Source organism: Apostichopus japonicus, chromosome 17, assembly GCF_037975245.1.
Source record: "Apostichopus japonicus isolate 1M-3 chromosome 17, ASM3797524v1, whole genome shotgun sequence".
NCBI lineage: Eukaryota > Metazoa > Echinodermata > Holothuroidea > Aspidochirotida > Stichopodidae > Apostichopus > Apostichopus japonicus.
The window spans coordinates 14,807,626-14,831,033 of NC_092577.1; the positions used below are offsets into that span (position 1 = coordinate 14,807,626).

The 23,408-nt window shown below is 38.7% G+C and overlaps 2 protein-coding genes across 6 annotated transcripts in view; one reads left to right on the plus strand and one right to left on the minus strand.

Annotated features, from left to right (window-relative positions):
* LOC139984044 (methyltransferase N6AMT1-like) overlaps nucleotides 1–6,559 on the plus strand; it is a 49,289-nt gene extending 42,730 nt beyond the window's left edge. For all 3 annotated transcript variants that reach the window (XM_071997695.1, XM_071997693.1, XM_071997694.1), the window contains exons 5-6: nucleotides 2,023–2,164; nucleotides 6,010–6,559. In XM_071997695.1, the coding sequence (XP_071853796.1) occupies nucleotides 2,023–2,164; nucleotides 6,010–6,131 (264 nt within the window). In that variant the 3' untranslated portion in view covers nucleotides 6,132–6,559. The remainder of the gene's footprint in view (nucleotides 1–2,022; nucleotides 2,165–6,009) is intronic.
* The window catches only part of LOC139984039 (protein smoothened-like), a 50,504-nt gene continuing 33,527 nt past the window's right edge, over nucleotides 6,432–23,408 (minus strand). For all 3 annotated transcript variants that reach the window (XM_071997682.1, XM_071997683.1, XM_071997685.1), the window contains exons 8-12: nucleotides 19,976–20,084; nucleotides 18,965–19,162; nucleotides 18,101–18,261; nucleotides 17,304–17,453; nucleotides 6,432–16,140 (exon numbers count right to left, since the gene is read on the minus strand). In XM_071997682.1, coding sequence (XP_071853783.1) covers nucleotides 15,686–16,140; nucleotides 17,304–17,453; nucleotides 18,101–18,261; nucleotides 18,965–19,162; nucleotides 19,976–20,084 — 1,073 coding nt within the window. In that variant the 3' untranslated portion in view covers nucleotides 6,432–15,685. The remainder of the gene's footprint in view (nucleotides 16,141–17,303; nucleotides 17,454–18,100; nucleotides 18,262–18,964; nucleotides 19,163–19,975; nucleotides 20,085–23,408) is intronic.

The window sequence follows — 23,408 nt, forward strand, 5'->3', positions numbered from 1 at the left end:
CTGCACATGAGTGCGATTAAAATTTTGAACTGACCATTGTGTTTGTTAATAGGCCAAAATATTGTTTGGTTATTGTTATTCACAGTAATACCAAATAGTAGTGAAGAGTTAGGGATTGGTTAGTTCAAATACCAAAGAGAAGTGAAGAGTTAGGGATCGGTTAGTTCTAATACCAAATAAAAGTGAAGAGTTAGGGATCGGTTAGTTCTAATACCAAAGAGAAGTGAAGAGTTAGGGATCGGTTAGTTCTAATACCAAGAGAAGTGAAGAGTTAGGGATCGGTTAGTTCTAATACCAAAGAGAAGTGAAGAGTTAGGGATCGGTTAGTTCTGATACCAAAGAGAAGTGAAGAGTTAGGGATCGGTTAGTTCTAATACCAAAGAGAAGTGAAGAGTTAGGGATCGATTAGTTCTAATACCAAAGAGAAGTGAAGAGTTAGGGATCGGTTAGTTCTGATACCAAAGATAAGTGAAGAGTTAGGGATCGGTTAGTTCTAATACCTAGAGAAGTGAAGAGTTAGGGATCGGTTAGTTCTAATACCAAAGAGAAGTGAAGAGTTAGGGATCGATTAGTTCTAATACCAAAGAGAAGTGAAGAGTTAAGGATGGGGTTTGTTCATATTTATAATGGAGTAAATAATGAGCCTTTAAAGTTTGCATAATTTATCAAAAGGAATTTCTACAAAGAAAGTCAGAATTATCAATGTACATCAGAGTTTTGTGACTAGAAAAAGGAAAATGTTAAATCTTAGTCAATGATCTTGCATCTGTTCTGTAGTTCCATTGTCAATAGGTACTACATCATTGTTTCTTATTTCCTCTTAGAAAGCAGTTTTTTTTAAACTACATTTTGAATTACATTTTTTAGACACTGTTGTTTACTTTATTTGCCATAAAAACGTTTCATTTCAATCGTGTATTAGTTGTTAAATGTCAAATATCTTGGAATTAACTAATTTTGTTGTGAATTGTTTTTATTCTGATATGAACAGTCAATGTATAAGATTGAACTTGTTAAACTGATAGTCAAGAGTAAACTGTATATTTGGCTGAAGAAGTAAGAACAACATATTCTGAGAATCCCAGTAAGAGTTGCATACAATCACAGATGTATCGTTAACATATTTAGAAGTTGGCATGTTTAGTACTAAATGTGAACTTAAAGCAAACAGGTATGATGTCATAGATGCACACTGACAAATTTGTTTAATATTTTTTATTCATAACTTATATTAACTGGGGATATATATTATTTTGTATGTTAATACACAAGAGTCATTGCGGTGTAGGTAGCTTCACTTCATCTATTATTTTGTATGTTAATACACAAGAGTCATTGCGGTGTAGGTAGCTTCACTTCATCTATTATTTTGTATGTTAATACACAGTCATTGCGGTGTAGGTAGCTTCACATCATCTAGTATTTTGTATGTTAATACACAAGAGTCATTGCGGTGTAGGTAGCTTCACTTCATCTATTATTTTGTATGTTAATACACAAAAGTCATTGCGGTGTAGGTAGCTTCACTTCATCTATTATTTTGTATGTTAATACATAAGAGTCATTGCGGTGTGGGTAGCTTCACATCATCTATTTAAAGCACAGTTGGGAACCCTGTCCAATCCAAAGTTAAAAATAATTAAGTACAAAAATAAGGAAAACCTGAACATTTTGCTCACAATGTGCATTTGTTATATCACTCGTGTTTGCTTCAAGTCCACTTACATACCCCGCTTGGCAGTTTCAACTATCAAATAACTTGAAAACCTACTGCTTGCAAATTTCACCAGGATGCGGTGTATATGCTGTTCTCTCATTGGTCGTTACCAACATATTCTCGGACGATCCTTTCAACATTCTTTTGGTGAAGAATTGGAGGAGAGGAACTTAGTCTGAGCAATTTCACTCTCACATTAAATATCGTTAATATTTGCAAGAATAGCATGCCAGATTCAAATAGTTACTTTCATTCATCGGGTAGACGGATCCTTACAGGTTACATTTTTCCTCGTTTTCATTCAGGTCAGGTGTCCAGGATTGCCATCCTCATGGGCCGGAGGAGTCAATGGCCGACAAGTTACTGACCGGCTCATCTCAGACGTCCACCGTCTCTTGTCACCATCTGGAGTCTTTTATTTAATAACTATAAAAGAAAACAAACCTGGTAAGTCCTTAAGGACAATTTGACTAAAGTCACAAAGAGACAGACAGAAACATTAGGTACTTTCGAGATGAGTTTTGCTAACATCATCCATCCTAGCTTATGTCATCCATCCTAGCCTTTGTGTTACTGAGTGGTCAAGACTGACTTGTCAGGTAGTGTTAATAGAACAAAATGGTTTTCAAATTTATTGATATCAAAGTTGCTCACACTCATGTCACCTGGTCAGCATTCACATAACAAGTATCACTCACCCTTTCGACTGTTCTCTATTTCACTCACATCATCTGTGCTGTGTTCATATAGCAGTGCTCATCCACATCTGTTACATGTTACATGTTACTCAGTCACTAACATGATCTGTTCTGTGTTCACATAGCAGTGCTCACGTACATCTGTTACATGTACACTATTTCACTCACACTCAGTCACTAACATGATCTGTTCTGTGTTCACTTAGCAGTGCTCATGTACATCTGTTACATGTACACTATTTCACTCACACTCAGTCACTCACATCATCTGTTCTGTGTTCACATAGTAGTGCTCATCCACATCTATTACATATTCACTATTTCACTCACACTCAGTCACTAACATGATCTGTTCTGTGTTCATATAGCAGTGCTCACGTACATCTGTTACATGTACACTATTTCACTCACACTCAGTCACTCACATCATCTGTTCTGTGTTCACATAGTAGTGCTCATCCACATCTATTACATATTCACTATTTCACTCACACTCAGTCACTAACATGATCTGTTCTGTGTTTACATAGCAGTGCTCATCCACATCTGTTACATGTTCACTATTTCACTCACACTCAGTCACTCATATCATCTGTACTGTGTTCACATAGCAGTGCTCATCCACATCTGTTACATGTACACTATTTCACTCACACTCAGTCACTCACATCATCTGTTCTGTGTTCACATAGTAGTGCTCATCCACATCTATTACATGTTCACTATTTCACTCACACTCAGTCACTAACATGATCTGTTCTGTGTTCATATAGCAGTGCTCACGTACATCTGTTACATGTACACTATTTCACTCACACTCAGTCACTCACATCATCTGTTCTGTGTTCACATAGTAGTGCTCATCCACATCTATTACATATTCACTATTTCACTCACACTCAGTCACTAACATGATCTGTTCTGTGTTTACATAGCAGTGCTCATCCACATCTGTTACATGTTCACTATTTCACTCACACTCAGTCACTCATATCATCTGTACTGTGTTCACATAGCAGTGCTCATCCACATCTGTTACATGTTCACTATTTCACTCACACTCAGTCACTAACATCATCTGTACTGTGATCACATAGCAGTGCTCATCCACATCTATTACATGTTCACTATTTTACTCACACTCAGTCACTAACATGATCTGTTCTGTGTTCACATAGCAGTGCTCATCCACATCTGTTACATGTTCACTATTTCACTCACACTCAGTCACTCACATCATCTGTTCTGTGTTCACATAGTAGTGCTCATCCACATCTATTACATATTCACTATTTCACTCACACTCAGTCACTAACATGATCTGTTCTGTGTTCATATAGCAGTGCTCACGTACATCTGTTACATGTACACTATTTCACTCACACTCAGTCACTCACATCATCTGTTCTGTGTTCACATAGTAGTGCTCATCCACATCTATTACATATTCACTATTTCACTCACACTCAGTCACTAACATGATCTGTTCTGTGTTTACATAGCAGTGCTCATCCACATCTGTTACATGTTCACTATTTCACTCACACTCAGTCACTCATATCATCTGTACTGTGTTCACATAGCAGTGCTGTCCACATCTGTTACATGTTCACTATTTCACTCACACTCAGTCACTCACATCATCTGTTCTGTGTTCACATAGCAGTGCTCATCCACATCTATTACATATTCACTATTTCACTCACACTCAGTCACTAACATGATCTGTTCTGTGTTCATATAGCAGTGCTCACGTACATCTGTTACATGTACACTATTTCACTCACACTCAGTCACTCACATCATCTGTTCTGTGTTCACATAGTAGTGCTCATCCACATCTATTACATATTCACTATTTCACTCACACTCAGTCACTAACATGATCTGTTCTGTGTTTACATAGCAGTGCTCATCCACATCTGTTACATGTTCACTATTTCACTCACACTCAGTCACTCATATCATCTGTTCTGTGTTCACATAGCAGTGCTCATCCACATCTGTTACATGTACACTATTTCACTCACACTCAGTCACTCACATCATCTGTTCTGTGTTCACATAGCAGTGCTCATCCACATCTATTACATGTTCACTATTTCACTCACACTCAGTCACTAACATGATCTGTTCTGTGTTCACATAGCAGTGCTCATCCACATCTGTTACATGTTCACTATTTCACTCACACTCAGTCACTCACATCATCTGTTCTGTGTTCACATAGCAGTGCTCATCCACATCTGTTACATGTTCACTTTTTCACTCACACTCAGTCACTCACATCATCTGTACTGTGATCACATAGCAGTGCTCATCCACATCTGTTACATGTTCACTATTTCACTCACACTCACCTGCCCTCTACTTCACATTGAGTTAATCTCTCTCATATCATCTGATCACGCACCTCAGACATATGTTCTCTATCTTATACACAAGTTTTACTCTGTCAGGTTATCTGGTCAGCATTTATATAGAAACACTATTCACCCCTTTAAGCTGCTCACTGTTTTACATCTCCTGCTTAGTACTTCACAGGAAATACATTTTCTCACTCAATGTCATTGATTAGTGTTCACATAGCAACACTTACCCACCATTGTCACATGCTCACTATGTCACACAAGCCACAACTCACTCATGTCATCCACTGGGTATTCACATAGCAACACTCAGCTACCATTGTCACATGCTCACTGTCACACAAGCCACAACTCACTTGTGTCATCCACTGGGTATTCACATAGCAACACTTACCTACCATTGTCACATGCTCACTATGTCACACAAGCCACAACTCACTCATGTCATCCACTGGGTATTCACATAGCAACACTCAGCTACCATTGTCACATGCTCACTATGTCACACAAGCCACAACTCACTTGTGTCATCCACTGGGTATTCACATAGCAACACTTACCTACCATTGTCACATGCTCACTATGTCACACAAGCCACAACTCACTTGTATCATCCACTGGGTATTCACATAGCAACACTTACCCATCATTGTCACATGCTCACTATGTCACACAAGCCACAACTCACTCATTTCATCCACTGGGTATTCACATAGCAACACTCTCGTTCACCCACATCATTTCAGTTCCCTTGCTTGTCATTCCTGTCTTCACAGACCTGTACAAGATTTGCAGTTTTTCAAGGTTTTTAGCTTTACAAATTTCCAAAAAAAGTAACAGACTCAGATGTCTCACTTATTACGCTGTATAGTTCATTGTTGTTATTGAAAGCGCTTGATTTTGAAGAGAAAGGGAAAAAAACAAAAAACAGTGAGTCAAATTTCAGTAGCAAGTTTCTATGATCTGTTTGCTTTGGAGTTGTCAAAGAATGTATGAGCCTATCCAATGGATCTGTTGTAGACTGGGGGCAGCTTCTCCATTAAAGCATTAGCAACTACTGTATATCTAATACTTTGCAACATATATTATATGCCAGATATATAATGAATTGCAACATATATTATGAATGGTCATTGTTTTAGCTCCAACAGCTGCCATCACATATTACTAGTTATTTTAGGCATTTTTCCATTCAATGGTTTTGTATTTTTTTGTTGTACTCTAGATGAGATCCGACAAATGCTGAAAGACAGAGGTCTGGAATCTACTGTAATTATTGAGAGGAAGGCTGGACCTGAGAGACTCAACGTCATCAAATTCCAGAGAAAGATATCAGCTGTCACCTGATCAGTGATAGAGGCATTTTACAGCCTGGAGTCTATTACTGCTGACTGGAGTCTAATGATGACTGACTGCAGACTACTACACAATGGAGACTACTAAAGGCTTATTAGAGTCTACATATGGCTGACTGGATAATACTGATGGATGACTGGAGTGTAATGATGACTGACTGCAGACTACTTCATACTGGAGACTACTGAAGGCTTACTAGAGTCTACATATGGCTGACTGGATAATATTGATGGATGACTGGAGTCTAATGATGACTGACTGCAGACTACTTCATACTGGAGACTACTGATGGCTTATTAGAGTCTACATATGGCTGACTGGATAATATTGATGGATGACTGGAGTCTAATGATGACTGACTGCAGACTACTTCATACTGGAGACTACTGATGGCTTACTGGAGTCTACATATGACTGACTGGATAATATTGATGGATGACTGGAGTGTAATGATGACTGACTGCAGACTACTTCATACTAGAGACTACTGATGGCTTATTAGAGTCCACATATGGCTGACTGGATAATATTGATGGATGACTGGAGTGTAATGATGACTGACTGCAGACTACTTCATACTGGAGACTACTGATGGCTTACTAGAGTCTACATATTGTATGGCTGACTGGATAATATTGATGGATGACTGGAGTGTAATGATGACTGACTGCAGACTACTTCATACTGGAGACTACTGATGGCTTACTAGAGTCTACATATTGTATGGCTGACTGGATAATATTGATGGATGACTGGAGTGTAATGATGACTGACTGCAGACTACTTCATACTAGAGACTACTGATGGCTTACTAGAGTCCACATATGGCTGACTGGATAATATTGATGGATGACTGGAGTCTAATGATGACTGACTGCAGACTACTTCATACTGGAGGCTACTGATGGCTTTCTAGAGTCTACATATTGTATGGCTGACTGGATAATATTGATGGATGACTGGAGTGTAATGATGACTGACTACAGACTACTTCATACTGGAGGCTACTGATGGCTTACTAGAGTCTACATATTGTATGGCTGACTGGATAATATTGATGGATGACTGGAGTCTAATGATGACTGACTGCAGACTACTTCATACTAGAGACTACTGATGGCTTATTAGAGTCTACATATGGCTGACTGGATAATATTGATGGATGACTGGAGTGTAATGATGACTGACTGCAGACTACTGATGGCTTACTGGAGTCTACATATAATTTGCAGAACTTTTCCTCCAGGACTTCAGAACCAATTAGGAAATGGGTGAAATTAAAACAAGCACAACAATTATTTCTTTATCACTCTAAATCTATTTACAATGCTTTTTTTTTACAGTCTACATATCTAAATGGAAATACTATATTAGTGGATCACATTATCAAAAATTACATATAAAGAACATAATGAAAAGCTACGTTGCATATTTCTCTTGGCGAGGTGATCACATGGACGGATAAATGTTACAGGAACTTACACATAATTAATTTATTACTGTGATATTGCTTCATTATGATCCCAGATAAAAGGAAGGGAAACATTCAAATAATTCAAGGTTTGATGGATGGACAATTCTTCAAAGTTATGAAAATAATATTGTTTTATTGACACAGCTTAACTGATACAGGTAAACCATTCTGAAGCACCCAAGTTAAGTATAAAAGAAAGTAGGTAAATAAGTTAAAGCATTTTTACAAATTTACGAGTGTTAAATTTAGTGTCATGAACAACAAGTATGTCTTGAATTTTCTTTTATTACTAAAGAAGCAAATCCATATGCTCATGTTGTTTTTATCTTTTGTCTCTAGCAGATGTGCGGGCAAGGTGAAACCAACATAATATAGCATTTGAATATTTAAATCTCACCATGTTGAGAAATATTGATAAAAAAGTTATTGCAAATGATTTATTACGCTTATGTGTTAATGCCAATGTAACAACATGGTGACATGTTCAATCTGGACAAGTTTACTTGTAATCCATGGTGTAGACCACCTCCCAGTGGTTACTTGCCTTGAGAGTATATGCAGAACAAGCTTTGAAATAGTTTACTTATTCTAGAATATTTTATATATATATATATATGTGTGTGTGTCTTGCAGAATGTTAAAATAGGGAACTGATACTCTTCAGATATTCTTCTAAATCATTTTTAGGTGAAGGATTATCAACACAAAACTGTCAACAAGATCATTATCAGTGCCCCAATTGCTCTAAAGGAACCAGTTTACCCCCTAGAGATCATAGCAGTTCTGTGATATTTGTGATAATTGGCTAAAACATGAGGTCTGCCACCAGAATGGACGACCCGTTTCTAACAATAAAAAGATATCGTGTAAATGTCTGTCACTACATCTATAGATGATCAGATAATGGTTGACCTATTGTTCAAGGTCAAGTGGTGAAAATTGATAAAGTGATTTCAGCTAACTGCCTGTATTTAATGGCCAGAAGGAAATCACCTTTTAATGGTACTTTGCAGATAATCTTTGACTTCTTGGTTAGCTGAAATTAGCAGTGACATCTTACAGCTTAGCTTAAGCTTATAGCAGGGCAACATTGCATAGCTGTGTACAAGTGAACACCTTACAAAAAGTAATCAACATGTTGAAATATTGTACCAAAATATGTTAATGTCTTAAAACGAATAACTGTTTCCAGTTGATATATATGTACAACAATGTTATATTAATAAGGGCAAGTTAGTTAAACTACAATATCTTACAAATATCAATGGAAAATGAACAAGTTTAATAAATGAATGTCAAACCTTTGGCAACTCCATTATGTTATCAATCATCATTTAATATTTAAGAAAAGCACTTGGGTCATTTGTAGCCAAATGTTTTCTGTTTGTTGTGGAAGACATACGTTTTCTTTGAATCTGCTCAATGTACCTGCCCTATGTTGCATTACGACTGTTAAATGATGGTGAACCACATTCCCCCAACCCCCCCCACCCCCTTCTAACCAACACTATGGCCAGAAGAAAATTAAGTATGTGCTCTTGACTACCTTGCTTGGAAAAATAAAGTCGCAATTTAAGGACGTTAACATTAACAATTTTGAGGACGCAATAAACCTTGCACTAGATCGTGATACGTGGCGGAGGTTAATCACTGAGCATGTCGGATAGACGAGACTCAACTTACTACTTCTTACTACCTCTTGATAAAAATTGTCCAGAGACAAATGTTTTTTGTCAGTGACTAGTGTGAGTCCAGATTTTGGTTTGCGTACAAATGGGTACAAAATTCACTGCGGCCTACAGGTTTAATTCTTTGGCCCACCCCTGCGATTTAAGCTAACAACAACATTCTTCTTGTGAGTCTGAAGGCAAGAGGAATCATTGCAAGGATGCTTTCTACACAGAATTTTACTCTTAATGTATCACAGTCCACAAACAAAAATAAGGAAAAAAGTGAGAATTGTCAAAGTAATATACATTTTTCAATAAAAAAAAACTTCATACAAACGTCAGAGAATCTGGGAAATGGAGATTCAACATCACTAGTACTTGACAAACTTTTCAATTTATTAAAAAGGTTATTTGGGGTTATCGAAGTCTCTCTTCTTTCTATAAAGTGTGGTATTGCATTTGATGAACAGACCGATTGATCTGTGTGTTAGACTAAGATGTCCAGCCACTTTCATTCATGAGCCTCAGATGTTGAAAGGGTAATTTTTCTCAAAACTGAAGAGTGTTATATGACTCAAAAGCTTTTAAAGCTTTTAAAACTGATCTATAAGATAATCAAACTATACTTTATGCCTACAATGATCTTTTCAAGTTGCAACAGCAACCAGCTGCTTGCAACTGGTGATAAGTTCTTGCAGGTTCTGTGAATACATTTCCCTTGGTACTATGTACTGGACGGTAATATTGGACGGATTCATTGAATAATAATACATCATAGATAAACTTAATGAAACATGAACATATAAACAACATCTAAGCATAGCACGATAAACTCCAGGCAATGAACATAAGTCAATTCATGTATAGTAAAATGGTTCTATCAATGACAGGTTCTGAGGTTTGTTCAATGAACTTTTCAAGACACTGATGGTACAGTATGATGTTACTTCTTTAATAATATAATAAGAACATTAGTCAATTAATTACACTGAATACTGTGAATTCATGTAAGTAAAGAGGTTTATATCAAGATAGGTTCTGAGGTTTTTTCAATGAACTTTTCAAGACACTGATGGTATGATGTTACTTCTTTAATAATATAATAAGAACATTAGTCAATTAATTACACTGAATACTGTGAATTCATGTAAGTAAAGAGGTTTATATCAAGATAGGTTCTGAGGTTTTTTCAATGAACTTTTCAAGACACTGATGGTATGATGTTACTTCTTTAATAATATAATAAGAACATTAGTCAATTAATTACACTGAATATTGTGAATTCATGTAAGTAAAGAGGTTTATATCAATGACAGGTTCTAATGTTTGTTCAATATAACTTTTCAAGACACTGATGGTATGATGTTACTTCTTTAATAATATAATAAGAACATTAGTCAATTAATTACACTGAATATTGTGAATTCATATAAGTAAAGAGGTTTATATCAATGATAGGTTCTGAGGTTTGTGCAATATAACTTTTCAAGACACTGGTGGTATGATGTTACTTCTTTAATAATATAATAAGAACATTAGTCAAATAATTACACTGAATATTGTGAATTCATGTAAGTAAAGAGGTTTATATCAATGACAGGTTCTGAGGTTTGTTCAATATAACTTTTCAAGACACTGGTGGTATGATGTTACTTCTTTAATAATATAATAAGAACATTAGTCAATTAATTACACTGAATATTGTGAATTCATGTAAGTAAAGAGGTTTATATCAATGACAGGTTCTGAGGTTTGTTAAATATAACTTTTCAAGACACTGGTGGTATGATGTTACTTCTTTAATAATATAATAAGAACATTAGTCAATTAATTACACTGAATATTGTGAATTCATGTAAGTAAAGAGGTTTATATCAATGACAGGTTCTGAGGTTTGTTCAATATAACTTTTCAAGACACTGATGGTATGATGTTACTTCTTTAATAATATAATAAGAACATTAGTCAATTAATTACACTGAATATTGTGAATTCATGTAAGAGGGTTATATCAATGACAGGTTCTGAGGTTTGTTCAATGAACCAGGGATGAGACTGAGCCGGGGAAAAAAAATCTGAAATTTATCGATCGCCGTCCTGGGGGAGGGGTTTAAGGGAGGGGGTGTCCCCCTCCCCTTTAGAATTTTTTTGTCAAGTAAGGAGGGCTTAGATGCAAAATGGTGGACTCTAGATGGAATCTATCACATCACGCAACTCGCCAAAAAAGTGTGGAATTTCTGCTTGCATAATTTATCCACTAGCTTTTTTGAACCAAAAAAGGGCTTTTTTGCTTGCTTTGTGCTACTTGATTCCACCACTGGTCAAATTCGGTGTTCCTTCCCTTTACAGTCCAGCATGTTCGGGGGAAAAAAAGAAAAAAAAAATAATAATAAAAAATAAAAAACGCGAATTACGAGAAAAAACGCGAAAATGAAAAAAAAAAATTCGGAAATCCGCGTTTCCGCGGAAGAGTCTCATGCCTGATGAACTATTCAAGACACTGATGGTGTGGTTTCAGTTATTTAAACAACCCTTTTCCAAAAAATAGATTTGTAACTTTACCTGAAAACTGCATAAAAAGTCTTTCAAAAGGCACTTCTAGCTTAGCAATATAATAAATGATATAAAATAATATATAAATGATTTACCTCAAACTGAATTTACATTGTCTTAGAATTTCTCAACAACTTGTCTCTAGGCCTAATATGTCGGCAGAAAATATGACCAGAAAACTAAAACGTTTAGTGGTTCCGATGTCTAAACATATTCAGTGTTGTAAGCCGTACATATATATGCATGAAAATGTGCACAACAACAAGAGGATTCTCTATTGTCTAATGCGGCAACATTTAATGGAAGGTACCAGGAAACATCATGTTGACAAAGTCTAATTTAGTGATATAGTGTAATGAAATTTTGCACCAAAACGGTCCCAAAACTTTTTGGCCCAAACAAACTGACTCAAAACAACATTTGCCCCCCAAAAAGTGTGCCAACAAGTTTGTGCCAAAAGAAAATGTCCCAAAATGCATTTGAGGTGGAAATAAAATTAGGACCCTCCCAGCACTAAAATATGCCCAGAATTTGTTGGGGCCCAGACTGTCCCAAAAAATGTAGACCTCATAAATAAAGATGTACAAGCTGTGTAGTTACATCAACATGCCAAGTATAAAATAAATCGGAAGTACGGTTTTAGAGATGTTCACATTTTTAACATTTTCTGTAACATCCCATAGAGCATCTACCTACCCAGTACGACATCGACTCAACTTGTGGTTGATGAGAAATTGTGTGAACAAGCAGTTTTTCACAATTTTCCATTAAGCCACACCCACTCATGAATACTAATAAGGCAAAAGTTTAAAGTTGTGCAAAAACCTAACATGTACATACTATGTACTTACATCACCATACCAAGTATGAACAAAATCGGACATACGGTTGAAGAGATATTGACATTTAAACATTTTACGTTAAGCCCTCACCACTCATTAATATGAATGATAGCCACACCTCAAACAATAGCAATCATCTACTGACCCTGACCAACCTATATACCAAGTTTGACATCAATCACATATTTCCTGCTCGAGATGTGTTTTCAAGCTAGGGCTTCACATATCCCCACAAATACACTCCCACAGACACCCATAGACACCCATATGCCAAATTGACTGCAAAGGTTACGATGGATGCAAAGCATCGGAACCAAACCTCAAATAAGAAGAACTTCTCTTTCTGCTACAAAAGACAGTTCCGTTGCCTGATGTGTTTTATATTTGATTATGCAACTCTATAGTAAACACATGTAAACACAAATACTGAGTTCATCATTCTAGTCTCCTTCAACATTGACATTGAAATAATACACTTTTATCATGCATCTTATCACTCAGAAAATGTTACTAAATACATGATTCTAGTAACATATTCAACACACAAGCTCACAATTAACATACAGTATGGAGCCATAAAGTGTGGGTTCTATCAAGTAAAACAATGTCACAAGGGACGAAATAGTTTTAGAGAATTGATTAGCAATAATTGCTCGACAATTCTTGGAAATAGCAATTAGCATTAGCAGGTACTGCATCTTTTGCTAATCAAAAGTAATATTGATTAGCAACTGGCAATTCTTGGGTAGCAAATTGCTATGGGAACCCAGTTATTTCGTCCCTTGTGTCACCAAGTTCACTATTATATAGTTTGTCTTCAAACTATATGGATTGATAGTATTACTGTAGCAGATGGAATCATTTCATATTCAAATTTTCCAGAGCAGTTCAGTGAAGGCTCTGAACTTTAGTCTCATAAAATACTATGTATAATTCCCATGTACAAACCTGCTATGCATCTCTGCACTTGTATAGTAACTTGCATAACATTCTGCATTGCACTTTGCATAGCAGTTTGCATAGTATGTATAGTATTTTGCATAGAATTTTGCCATTCATTCCCAGATTATGCAAACCATTCTATCCCTTATCCAAAATTAATAGACTAAAACGGATTAAATATTATAATAAAACAAAATCTTTCCACTTTGAAAATATTAGCTCAGATTAGTGCAGAGGCATTGCCCAAGATTAAAACGTATTAAACAGTATTAAAATTTTAAATTAGGATTTAGTAAGACAGCCGATCACCAGAGTGTGAAGACACAGTAAGAACACTTCTAAACATTGTCGATAAATATATATATACATATATGGAGGGAACTATACATGAGGGTTTGGCCCCACTGGAGATAAAAAAAAGAAAGATATAATACAGTTAACAGTTTAAAATACTCATAGATTGGTTAAAAAACGATTGCTGCAGAACAAGGCACTGAACCTGTAGACAGGTTAGCTCATATACCGGTGTGCTCTACTTTCAAAGTATCAACATGTGGACACTGAAGCTGTTAGATAAGCTAATCTGGATAAGCTTATCTTAGCTAATCTGGATAAGCTTATCTTCAAAGAGAGCCAAATTGTCTCAATTAATGGATTCTTCAATGACCTGAAATCAATAGCTAAGGATTTGAAATTAAATTGATAAATTGATTGAATTGCATAATCACTGAACCAGCAACCATCTTGGGTGTTTGCATTTGTCTCTATCACGTGGACCAGTAACCATCTTGGGTGTTTGCAGTTGTCCCTATCACACAGACGAGTAACCATCTTGGGTGTTTGCAGTTGTCTCTATCACACAGACGAGTAACCATCTGTTATGTTTGCAGATGTCTCTATCACGTGGACCAGCAACCATTTTGGATGTTTGCAGTTGTCTCTATCACATGGACCAGTAACCATCTTGGGTGTTTGCAGTTGTCTCTATCACATAGACGAGTAACCATCTTGGGTGTTTGCAGTTGTCTCTATCACATGGACCAGTAAACCATCTTGGTTGTTTGCAGTTGTCTCTATCACACAGACGAGTAACCATCTTGGGTGTTTGCAGTTGTCTCTATCACACAGATGAGTAACCATCTGTTATGTTTGCAGATGTCTCTATCACGTGGACCAGCAACCATTTTGGATGTTTGCAGTTGTCTCTATCACATGGACCAGTAACCATCTTGGGTGTTTGCAGTTGTCTCTATCACACAGACGAGTAACCATCTTGGGTGTTTGCAGTTGTCTCTATCACATGGACCAGTAAACCATCTTGGTTGTTTGCAGTTGTCTCTATCACACAGACGAGTAACCATCTTGGGTGTTTGCAGTTGTCTCTATCACATGGACCAGTAAACCATCTTGGTTGTTTGCAGTTGTCTCTATCACACAGACGAGTAACCATCTTGGGTGTTTGCAGTTGTCTCTATCACACAGACGAGTAACCATCTTTTATGTTTGCAGATGTCTCTATCACATGGACCAGCAACCATTTTGGATGTTTGCAGTTGTCTCTATCACATGGACCAGTAACCATCTTGGGTGTTTGCAGTTTTCTCTATCACACAGACGAGTAACCATCTTGGGTGTTTGCAGTTGTCTCTATCACACAGACGAGTACCCATCTTGAGTGTTTGCAGTTGTTTCTATCACACAGACGAGTAACCATCTTGGGTGTTTGCAGTTGTCTCTATCACACAGACCATAACCATCTTGGGTGTTTGCAGTTGTCTCTATCACACAGACCAGTAACCATCTTGGGTGTTTACAGTTGTCTCTATCACATGGACCAGTAAACCATCTTGGTTGTTTGCAGTTGTCGCTATCACACAGACGAGTAACCATCTTGGGTGTTTGCAGTTGTCTCTATCACACAGACGAGTACCCATCTTTTATGTTTGCAGATGTCTCTATCACGTGGATCAGCAACCATTTTGGGGTATTTGCAGTTGTCTCTATCACATGGACCAGCAACCATCTCGGGGGTGTGACGTCTCCTTCAAAGGTTGTCTTCTCATACTACAAGACATCATCATAACTCACACCTGGTATTTCAAAGTGGACCGGATGTACGACCTTCTTGGACTCGATGGCCGGTAGCTTTGGTACCCTGGACCCCATGGCAGACCTGGCACGGTCCAGCCTCTCCAGACGAAGCCTCCTAGAGACAGATTCTTCGGACGGTCCACTCCCTAGCCTGGACTCATTCAGGGTCCCGATGCCTGAACTTCCGGCTAACGTTGCTCCATCTGCTAGAGTGATGCAATTATCCTCGTCCTCAGCAAAATCATCCGGCATGGGCGTCTCCATCCTGCTCGGCCCTTGCATGATGACCGTGGCGCGTTTCCGCCGCCTGTGTTTTTTCTTCGGTTTGGACAGTTTGCGTAAGAGATCCTCCGGTAGTGGTTCGATGACTGCTTGGGTGCGGATCAGATTTCTGCTCCTTGGCATGGAGCCAACCTCCACGGCAGAATCTGAAATAGGAATGATATAATTGATAAATATCGGAAGGAAAGATGAAGTAAAACAAAGACAGGTACAAGCTGACACGTTTAAAACATTCTGTACAACAGTAACGAAAATGCAGTTCAAAAACAAGAATGTTCTATATGCATTACACTGTTTACTTCTTACTCAAATTAGAGCAATAAAAATAAGGACACAAGCACAATTTGTTCTAGAATAGTACAGAAAGTATATCAAGGTAACTAGTAGAGGATACCAAGCTACCTGGTACAGCATACTAAGCTACCAAGTACAGCAAACCAAGCTATCCGATGCAGCATACCAAGCTACCAGGTACAGCAAACCAAGCTACCCGGTACAGCATACCAAGCTATTAAGTACAGCAAACCAAGCTACCCGGTACAGCATACCAAGCTATTAAGTACAGCAAACCAAGCTACCCGGTACAGCATACCAAGCTATTAAGTACAGCATACCAAGCTATAAAGTACAGCATACCAAGCTATTAAGTACAGCATACCAAGCTACCCGGTGCAGCATACCAAGCTACCCAGTACAGCTTACCAAGCAACCCGGTACAGCATACCAAGGTAACAATTACAGCATACAAAGGTTACAATTACAGCATACCAAGCAACCCAGTTCAGCATACCAAGCTACCCAGTACAGCTTACCAAGCAACCCGGTACAGCATACCAAGGTAACAATTTCAGCATACTAAGCCACCAGGTACAGCATACCAAGCTACCCAGTACAGCACACCAAGCTACTAAGTACAGCACACCAAGCTACCAAGCCACCTAGTACAGCATACCAAGCTACCCAGTACATCATAACAAGCTACCAGGTACAGCATACCAAGCCACCATGTACAGAATACCAAGCTACCTAATACAACATACCAAGGTAACAATTTCAGAAACAGGAACCAGGATAGTCAAGGCTCTGTATCATACATTGGCTGCCATTTGACTTTCACCATTTTTTCAGAGGAATTCATCAGGATACAAACTAGTAATCAGTTAAGGGATTTCTTTAGACTGACATGATGGGTTCAGTCTGTGTTGATAATGGAGGCAACATCACTCATTAAACTCTTTACAAGTTGGTCCTTCTATACTGACGGTTTCACCCCAAAGAAACCATTTAACCGGATGACATGGTTACAAACCTGGTGTTTGCGGAGCCGGGGAGGATGAATTCGAGATGGCAGCGATGGGCATGGCTGCTCCTCTCCTATTTAACATTCTGGTTGGTACGTTGCCTCCCCAAGTAGAAGAACTGTTGGCCACACTCGAGACAGGGATGTCAAATTTCATACCTGCAAAGGGTTAAAATCAAATTGCTAAATGCTGAGGTGTAGAAAAGATAGATAATAATAAACATGTTCAAGGGCATCACTACATCAGGTGCATTTGTTCGAAATTCTTACAGACTAAAACAAATATTACTTTCAAATTTTTTAGAGGCAGATCAGGTATTTTATCTCTGGAAAATGCCGACAATCTGAACTTCTGATCAAATATGACAATGACTCGTATCCTGTGAATGAATTTTGAAAATCTTTGAAATATTAATATTATTGACTCTCACATTTTTTTTTCCTTCTTTGCAATAAGTGAGTCATGTAAGCTTCTCACCTTTTTTCCTACCTGAGCTAGAAACCCACTAAATGCTAGGAGAGGTGCAGGGTAGGGGAACGAAGGAAGAGAAAAGGGGAGACAGACTTGGACTTGACTGATCACTACACTACGTTCTGAGAACACTTTAATACAGCTGTCTTTTAAGATGTCCATTCCAGCTTCCTGAATTACGATATCATTTTTTACTCCCTCCTCCCCCCCCTCACCCACCACCCATGGGCCTGTACATTTCCCACATTTTTATCATACTTCAGATTCTTTCCACGAAACAATCTTGAGGGAACGCCGGTAGGTGATAGAGGGCGCACTTCAGTAAAGTACTTACCGATGGCGTCGTCATGAGAGGCGGACTCAAAGCTGAGAGAAACGTTATCTTCCTCTTCTTCCTCTCCTCCCTCCTTCTGATTCTTCTTTCTGGCAAAAGCTTTGGCGATCATTCTACTCTTTCTCAGTTTCTGCGGTTCGTTGATTGGCTGTCGGGTGATCCTGCAAATGTACAGTGAAACACCATTAAAAGGTTATAAACTCTTCCACCACTTGGAAACGAATTTAAATAATGATAGCCCAGACACTTTTTTTCCAGAACCAAAAAAAAAAAGAGGGGTTCCACCTTATCGCTAATTCCTTGACTTTCCATGTGAAAACCATGGATTAAAGAAGAATGCATATATATGTCTATTTCCAATACTGTTATTCTCATCAGGTCACACACCTCTCTTAGTTTACAAAGTACAAATAGTCACAATGCATCTCATTATTCTCACATTATTAGAAACAACATTGATTTGTATCAAACCAATTGTGCACTCAAATAAGGATAGCAGAGAGATAGGTGTTCCTATCAACAGGTAAACAAAGTAGGGTGGGAAGAGGCGGGGGAGGGGGGGTTAGGGTTCACCCAGGATGGAATGGAAGGAGGGATCATGAGGCAGGCTTACTTGAGCCAAGCTCTCTTCCTTACTGGGCTAGATGGGATCCACACCCAGGTACTCATGGTGGTGATACTAATACTAACATAAATTTAGTCATACATGAAACCAATCATTTTCAAACCAGGGAGACTGTGAGGCAAGCTTACTTGAGCCAAGCTCTCTTCCATATTGCGAGACTAGATGGGGTCCACACCCAGGTACTCATGGTGAGGATACTAATACTAACATATATTTAGTTATACATGAGGCAAGCTTACTTGAGCCAAGCTCTCTTCCATATTGCGAGGCTAGATGGGGTCCACACCCAGGTACTCATGGTGATCCCAGCACAGAAGAATGAGAAGATGTGAATCATCATGACGGCAAGGTTTGGTTTCGGTGAGAGGGTGCAGGTCTCCTCAATCTCTTCCTCATCTACGTCACCGTCCAGATCAATCTTCACCTCGGCTCTACAGCTGGAAAAAAATAAATCACAAATATGGTCAGGTTGATCGAGAGAGAGGTCCGGGGAAGGTCCGGGGAAGGGGAGGGGAGGGGAGGGGATGGGGATGGAGTCATCTTCTAAAAGTTTTGGCAAAAAACATCAGCTACAAACATAGTGGACTAAGTTTTTGGCACAGTTTGTACGAGCAGGCACTCTTTATATTTTACAAATGTTTTCTCATTCACCGGTTTCAAGTCATACTTTCAAAACCTACCGATACTTGCCTCTTAAGCCACCATTGTTGTATAAATGGATTTCAAGCAACAGCAAATAAAATCATACATTTTATTTTAACTTGGGTTCCATCCCTGTCACCATGAGATCGCGGCGATAGTTTTTTCTAGTGCGATTAGACACCCATTCTATTGCAAAGGACAGACACTACTACACTTAATATTGATCAGCAGAATGTAAGGAAGGAAGGGAAAGGTTTGAAGTAAACCTTACCTTGTGAAAATATTGTTACGAAGTCTGGGGCATTTAGCCACTCGAGAAAACGTGTGCATTGGTAAAAAGGTGGGGGGAGGGAAGGACCACAGGGGACACAGAGGGAAACACTGTGGCTCACTCTAGGGTACATGTTTTGTGCCAGAGTTCAGCAGTCAAGTTTGACGGATAAAGCTTTACATGCTGTAGAGACAAGTTACGTTGAAATGCAAAAAAAAAATGGCGAAAGCTATACATTTATAAAGCTCTACAAGCTTGATATATTTTCGAACAAACTAAACTGTAACATCTTTTGTAAGATCTTAAAAGAGGAATACACAGAGCATCTTAAACTTACTACAAATAGTCTTCGATTCCCTCACGCCATCGATGCTCATTGGTAAAGACATAGAGATGGCAGGCCAATGTGATTAGCACGTACATGAAATTTAGGGAAGCAAACACTCCTGGAAATAGAAATATAGAAACAACTTATACTGTAACAGAGACAAGTTATATGCCCCAGGAAGACAATATAAAACAACTTGTTGGGATATCACCAATAAGACAGCTGCAATAACCTAGTGTTGTTCCCCCTGCCCCCCCCCCAGGAGGACATAAGACAACTGCAATAAATTAGTGTTGTCCCCCCAGGAGGACAATATAAAACAACTTGTTGGGATATCACCAACAAGACAACTGCAATAACCTAGTGTTGTTCCCCCACCCCCCCCAGGAGGACATAAGACAACTGCAATAAATTAGTGTTGTTCCCCCCCCCCGGAGGACAATATAAAACAACTTGTTGGGATATCACCAATAAGACAACTGCAATAACCTAGTGTTGTTACCCCCGCCCCCCCCAGGAGGACTATATAAAACAACTTATTGGGATATCACCAATAAGACAACTGCAATAACCTAGTGTTCTTCCCCCCCCCCAGGAAGACAATAGTAAACAACTTGTTGGGATATTACCAATAAGACAACTGCAATAACCTAGTGTTGTTCCCCCCGCCCCCCCCCCAGGAGGACAATATAAGACAACTTGTTGGGATATTACCAATATGACAACTGCAATAACCTAGTGTTGTTCCCCCCGCCCCCCCCCCAGGAGGACAATATAAAACAACTTGTTGGGATACCACCAATAAGACAACTGCAATAACCTAGTGTTGTTCCCCACGCCCCCCCCTCAGGAGGACAATATAAAACAACTTGTTGGGATATCACTAATAAGACAACTGCAATAACCTAGTGTTGTTCCCCCCGCCCCCCCAGGAGGACAATATAAAACAACTTGTTGGGATATCACTAATAAGACAACTGCAATAACCTAGTGTTGTTCCCCCCGCCCCCCCCCCCAGGAGGACAATATAAGACAACTTGTTGGGATATTACCAATATGACAACTGCAATAACCTAGTGTTGTTCCCCCCGCCCCCCCCCCAGGAGGACAATATAAAACAACTTGTTGGGATACCACCAATAAGACAACTGCAATAACCTAGTGTTGTTCCCCACGCCCCCCCCTCAGGAGGACAATATAAAACAACTTGTTGGGATATCACTAATAAGACAACTGCAATAACCTAGTGTTGTTCCCCCCGCCCCCCCAGGAGGACAATATAAAACAACTTATTGGGATATCACCAATAAGACAACTGCAATAGCCTGGTGTTATTTCCCCCCCCCCCAGGAGGACAATATAAAACAACTTGTTGGGATATCACCAATATGACAACTGCAATAACCTAGTGTTGTTACCCCCGCCCCCCCCCAGGACAATATAAAACAACTTGTTGGGATATTACCAATAAGACAACTTTCTTATGATTTACATGGTTTCTTAATTTTCTTTTAAGTTTGTACAGTGCCATAGCTTATGTTTTTACATATATATGTGCACTTTAGAAATGTTTAAATCATAATAATAATAATAAATAAGACAACTGCAATATCCTAGTGTTTTATCCCCCCAGGAGGACAATACTAGAGCACCAACGGTGCAGAAGCTCATACCTTTTCGAGCTTAAAAATGTAGGGCCCACAAAACTTTATGGCCCACCAAATTTCAGGCCATTTTTCAGATTCCACCAATTTTGGGCCCATGAGGGATAACCCCCCCCCCCCCCCCCGTTAGCAGAATCCTGACCACACCACTGGCTATAATTCCTATTTTCCCCCTTCAAATCCTATTTTACCCACTCTCTCAAACAATACCACTGACCTACCCTGTTAAACTTTCTCCCCTCTACCTGAGCAGACCTGAAGCACTCCTTGCCAAAATTTTGGCTGGCTGCCTACATACCTCAGGCTCAAAGACTTCTAAGAATCGGCAAGTGCTGATTGGCTATAGGGCTCTCATGCTTACAGTTCGATAGTTAATAACAACTCCCAGTCCTGCTTTAATTCCACTAACAGCCGCTGCAGAGCTTAACCACAAATGTAACAAATACTGCAGAGACTGGGAGACAAATTAAAGGAGCTTTGGCAAAAGGTGAAGGCTCAGATTTTTTTAAACAATGGGGATTAATTGTAATTAATTAACTTTTGACCAAAAATTATTAGGCATCACCTTATTCATACACAATCCAACAATCATCAGTTCAACTTTGAATATGATCCATCAAAATCTTGAGGAGATTGAGATATTTGAAAATATTACAAAGAATGACCCCGATGACCCCCTAAATGACATTTGACCTCAATTTTCCGAACACCCTTCGTAACTCTCATCCCGAGGAACGTTGTGACCAAGTTTCATTATAACTGGCCATACACTGTACGAACAGGAGCAATTTGAAAATATAGGGCCTCGGCCCGGGCCACAAAAGACTCCTAGTTGATCTTTGATCTCAAATTCATGAACACCCTGAAGGTAAAACTTCCATAGTACTATCGTGACAAACCCTCAACATTGTACCATGGAATCTGTAGGAGAAGAAGCATTTTGCGTATTTCCACAAAATGGCCCATTACGGCCCACAGGTGACCTTCGACCCCAAATTTCGGACCATCTCTGATGGCCCTATACCCAATGGTCCTTGTGTCCAAGTTTCATGAAATTCCATCAAACACTGTGCGAGTGGGAGCGGTTTTACCAATTGTTGACGGATAGAGTGATAGACGCCGCACTGTAACAATAGCTCACACCAGCATGCTGGTATGAGCTAATAAAACAGCTTGTTGGGATATCCCCAATAAGAAAACTGCAATAACCTAGTGTTGGTGAATTGGTTGGTGAATTAGTTCAAGTTGGTGAATTGCAGACGATATTCAGGATAATTGATTGAAAGGATTCCACTCAGCTGTAAATACAAGGGACCCCTTATAGGTTCTCTCAGACTACACTGAGAGTGATTCGACTGGAGTGTGGCCGTGAATCAACTATGACTTGGTTATCATATGAACTCCCTGATGATGAGAGCAACTCACTACACTAGACCTACTAGACCTGCATAGTTAGACTGGTCGAATGCTACATACCAAATCAATACATACTTAGACTGTTGGAATGCTACATACCTATTCAATACATACTTAGACTGGTCGAATGCTACATACCAAATCAATACATACTTAGACTGGTCGTATACTACATACCAAATCAATACATACTTAGACTGGTCGACTACATACCAAATCAATACATACTTAGACTGTTGGAATGCTACATACCTATTCAATACATATTTAGAATGGTCGTAAGCTACATACCAATTCAATACATCCTTAGACTGGTCGTATACTACATACCAAATCAATACATACTTAGACTGTTGGAATGC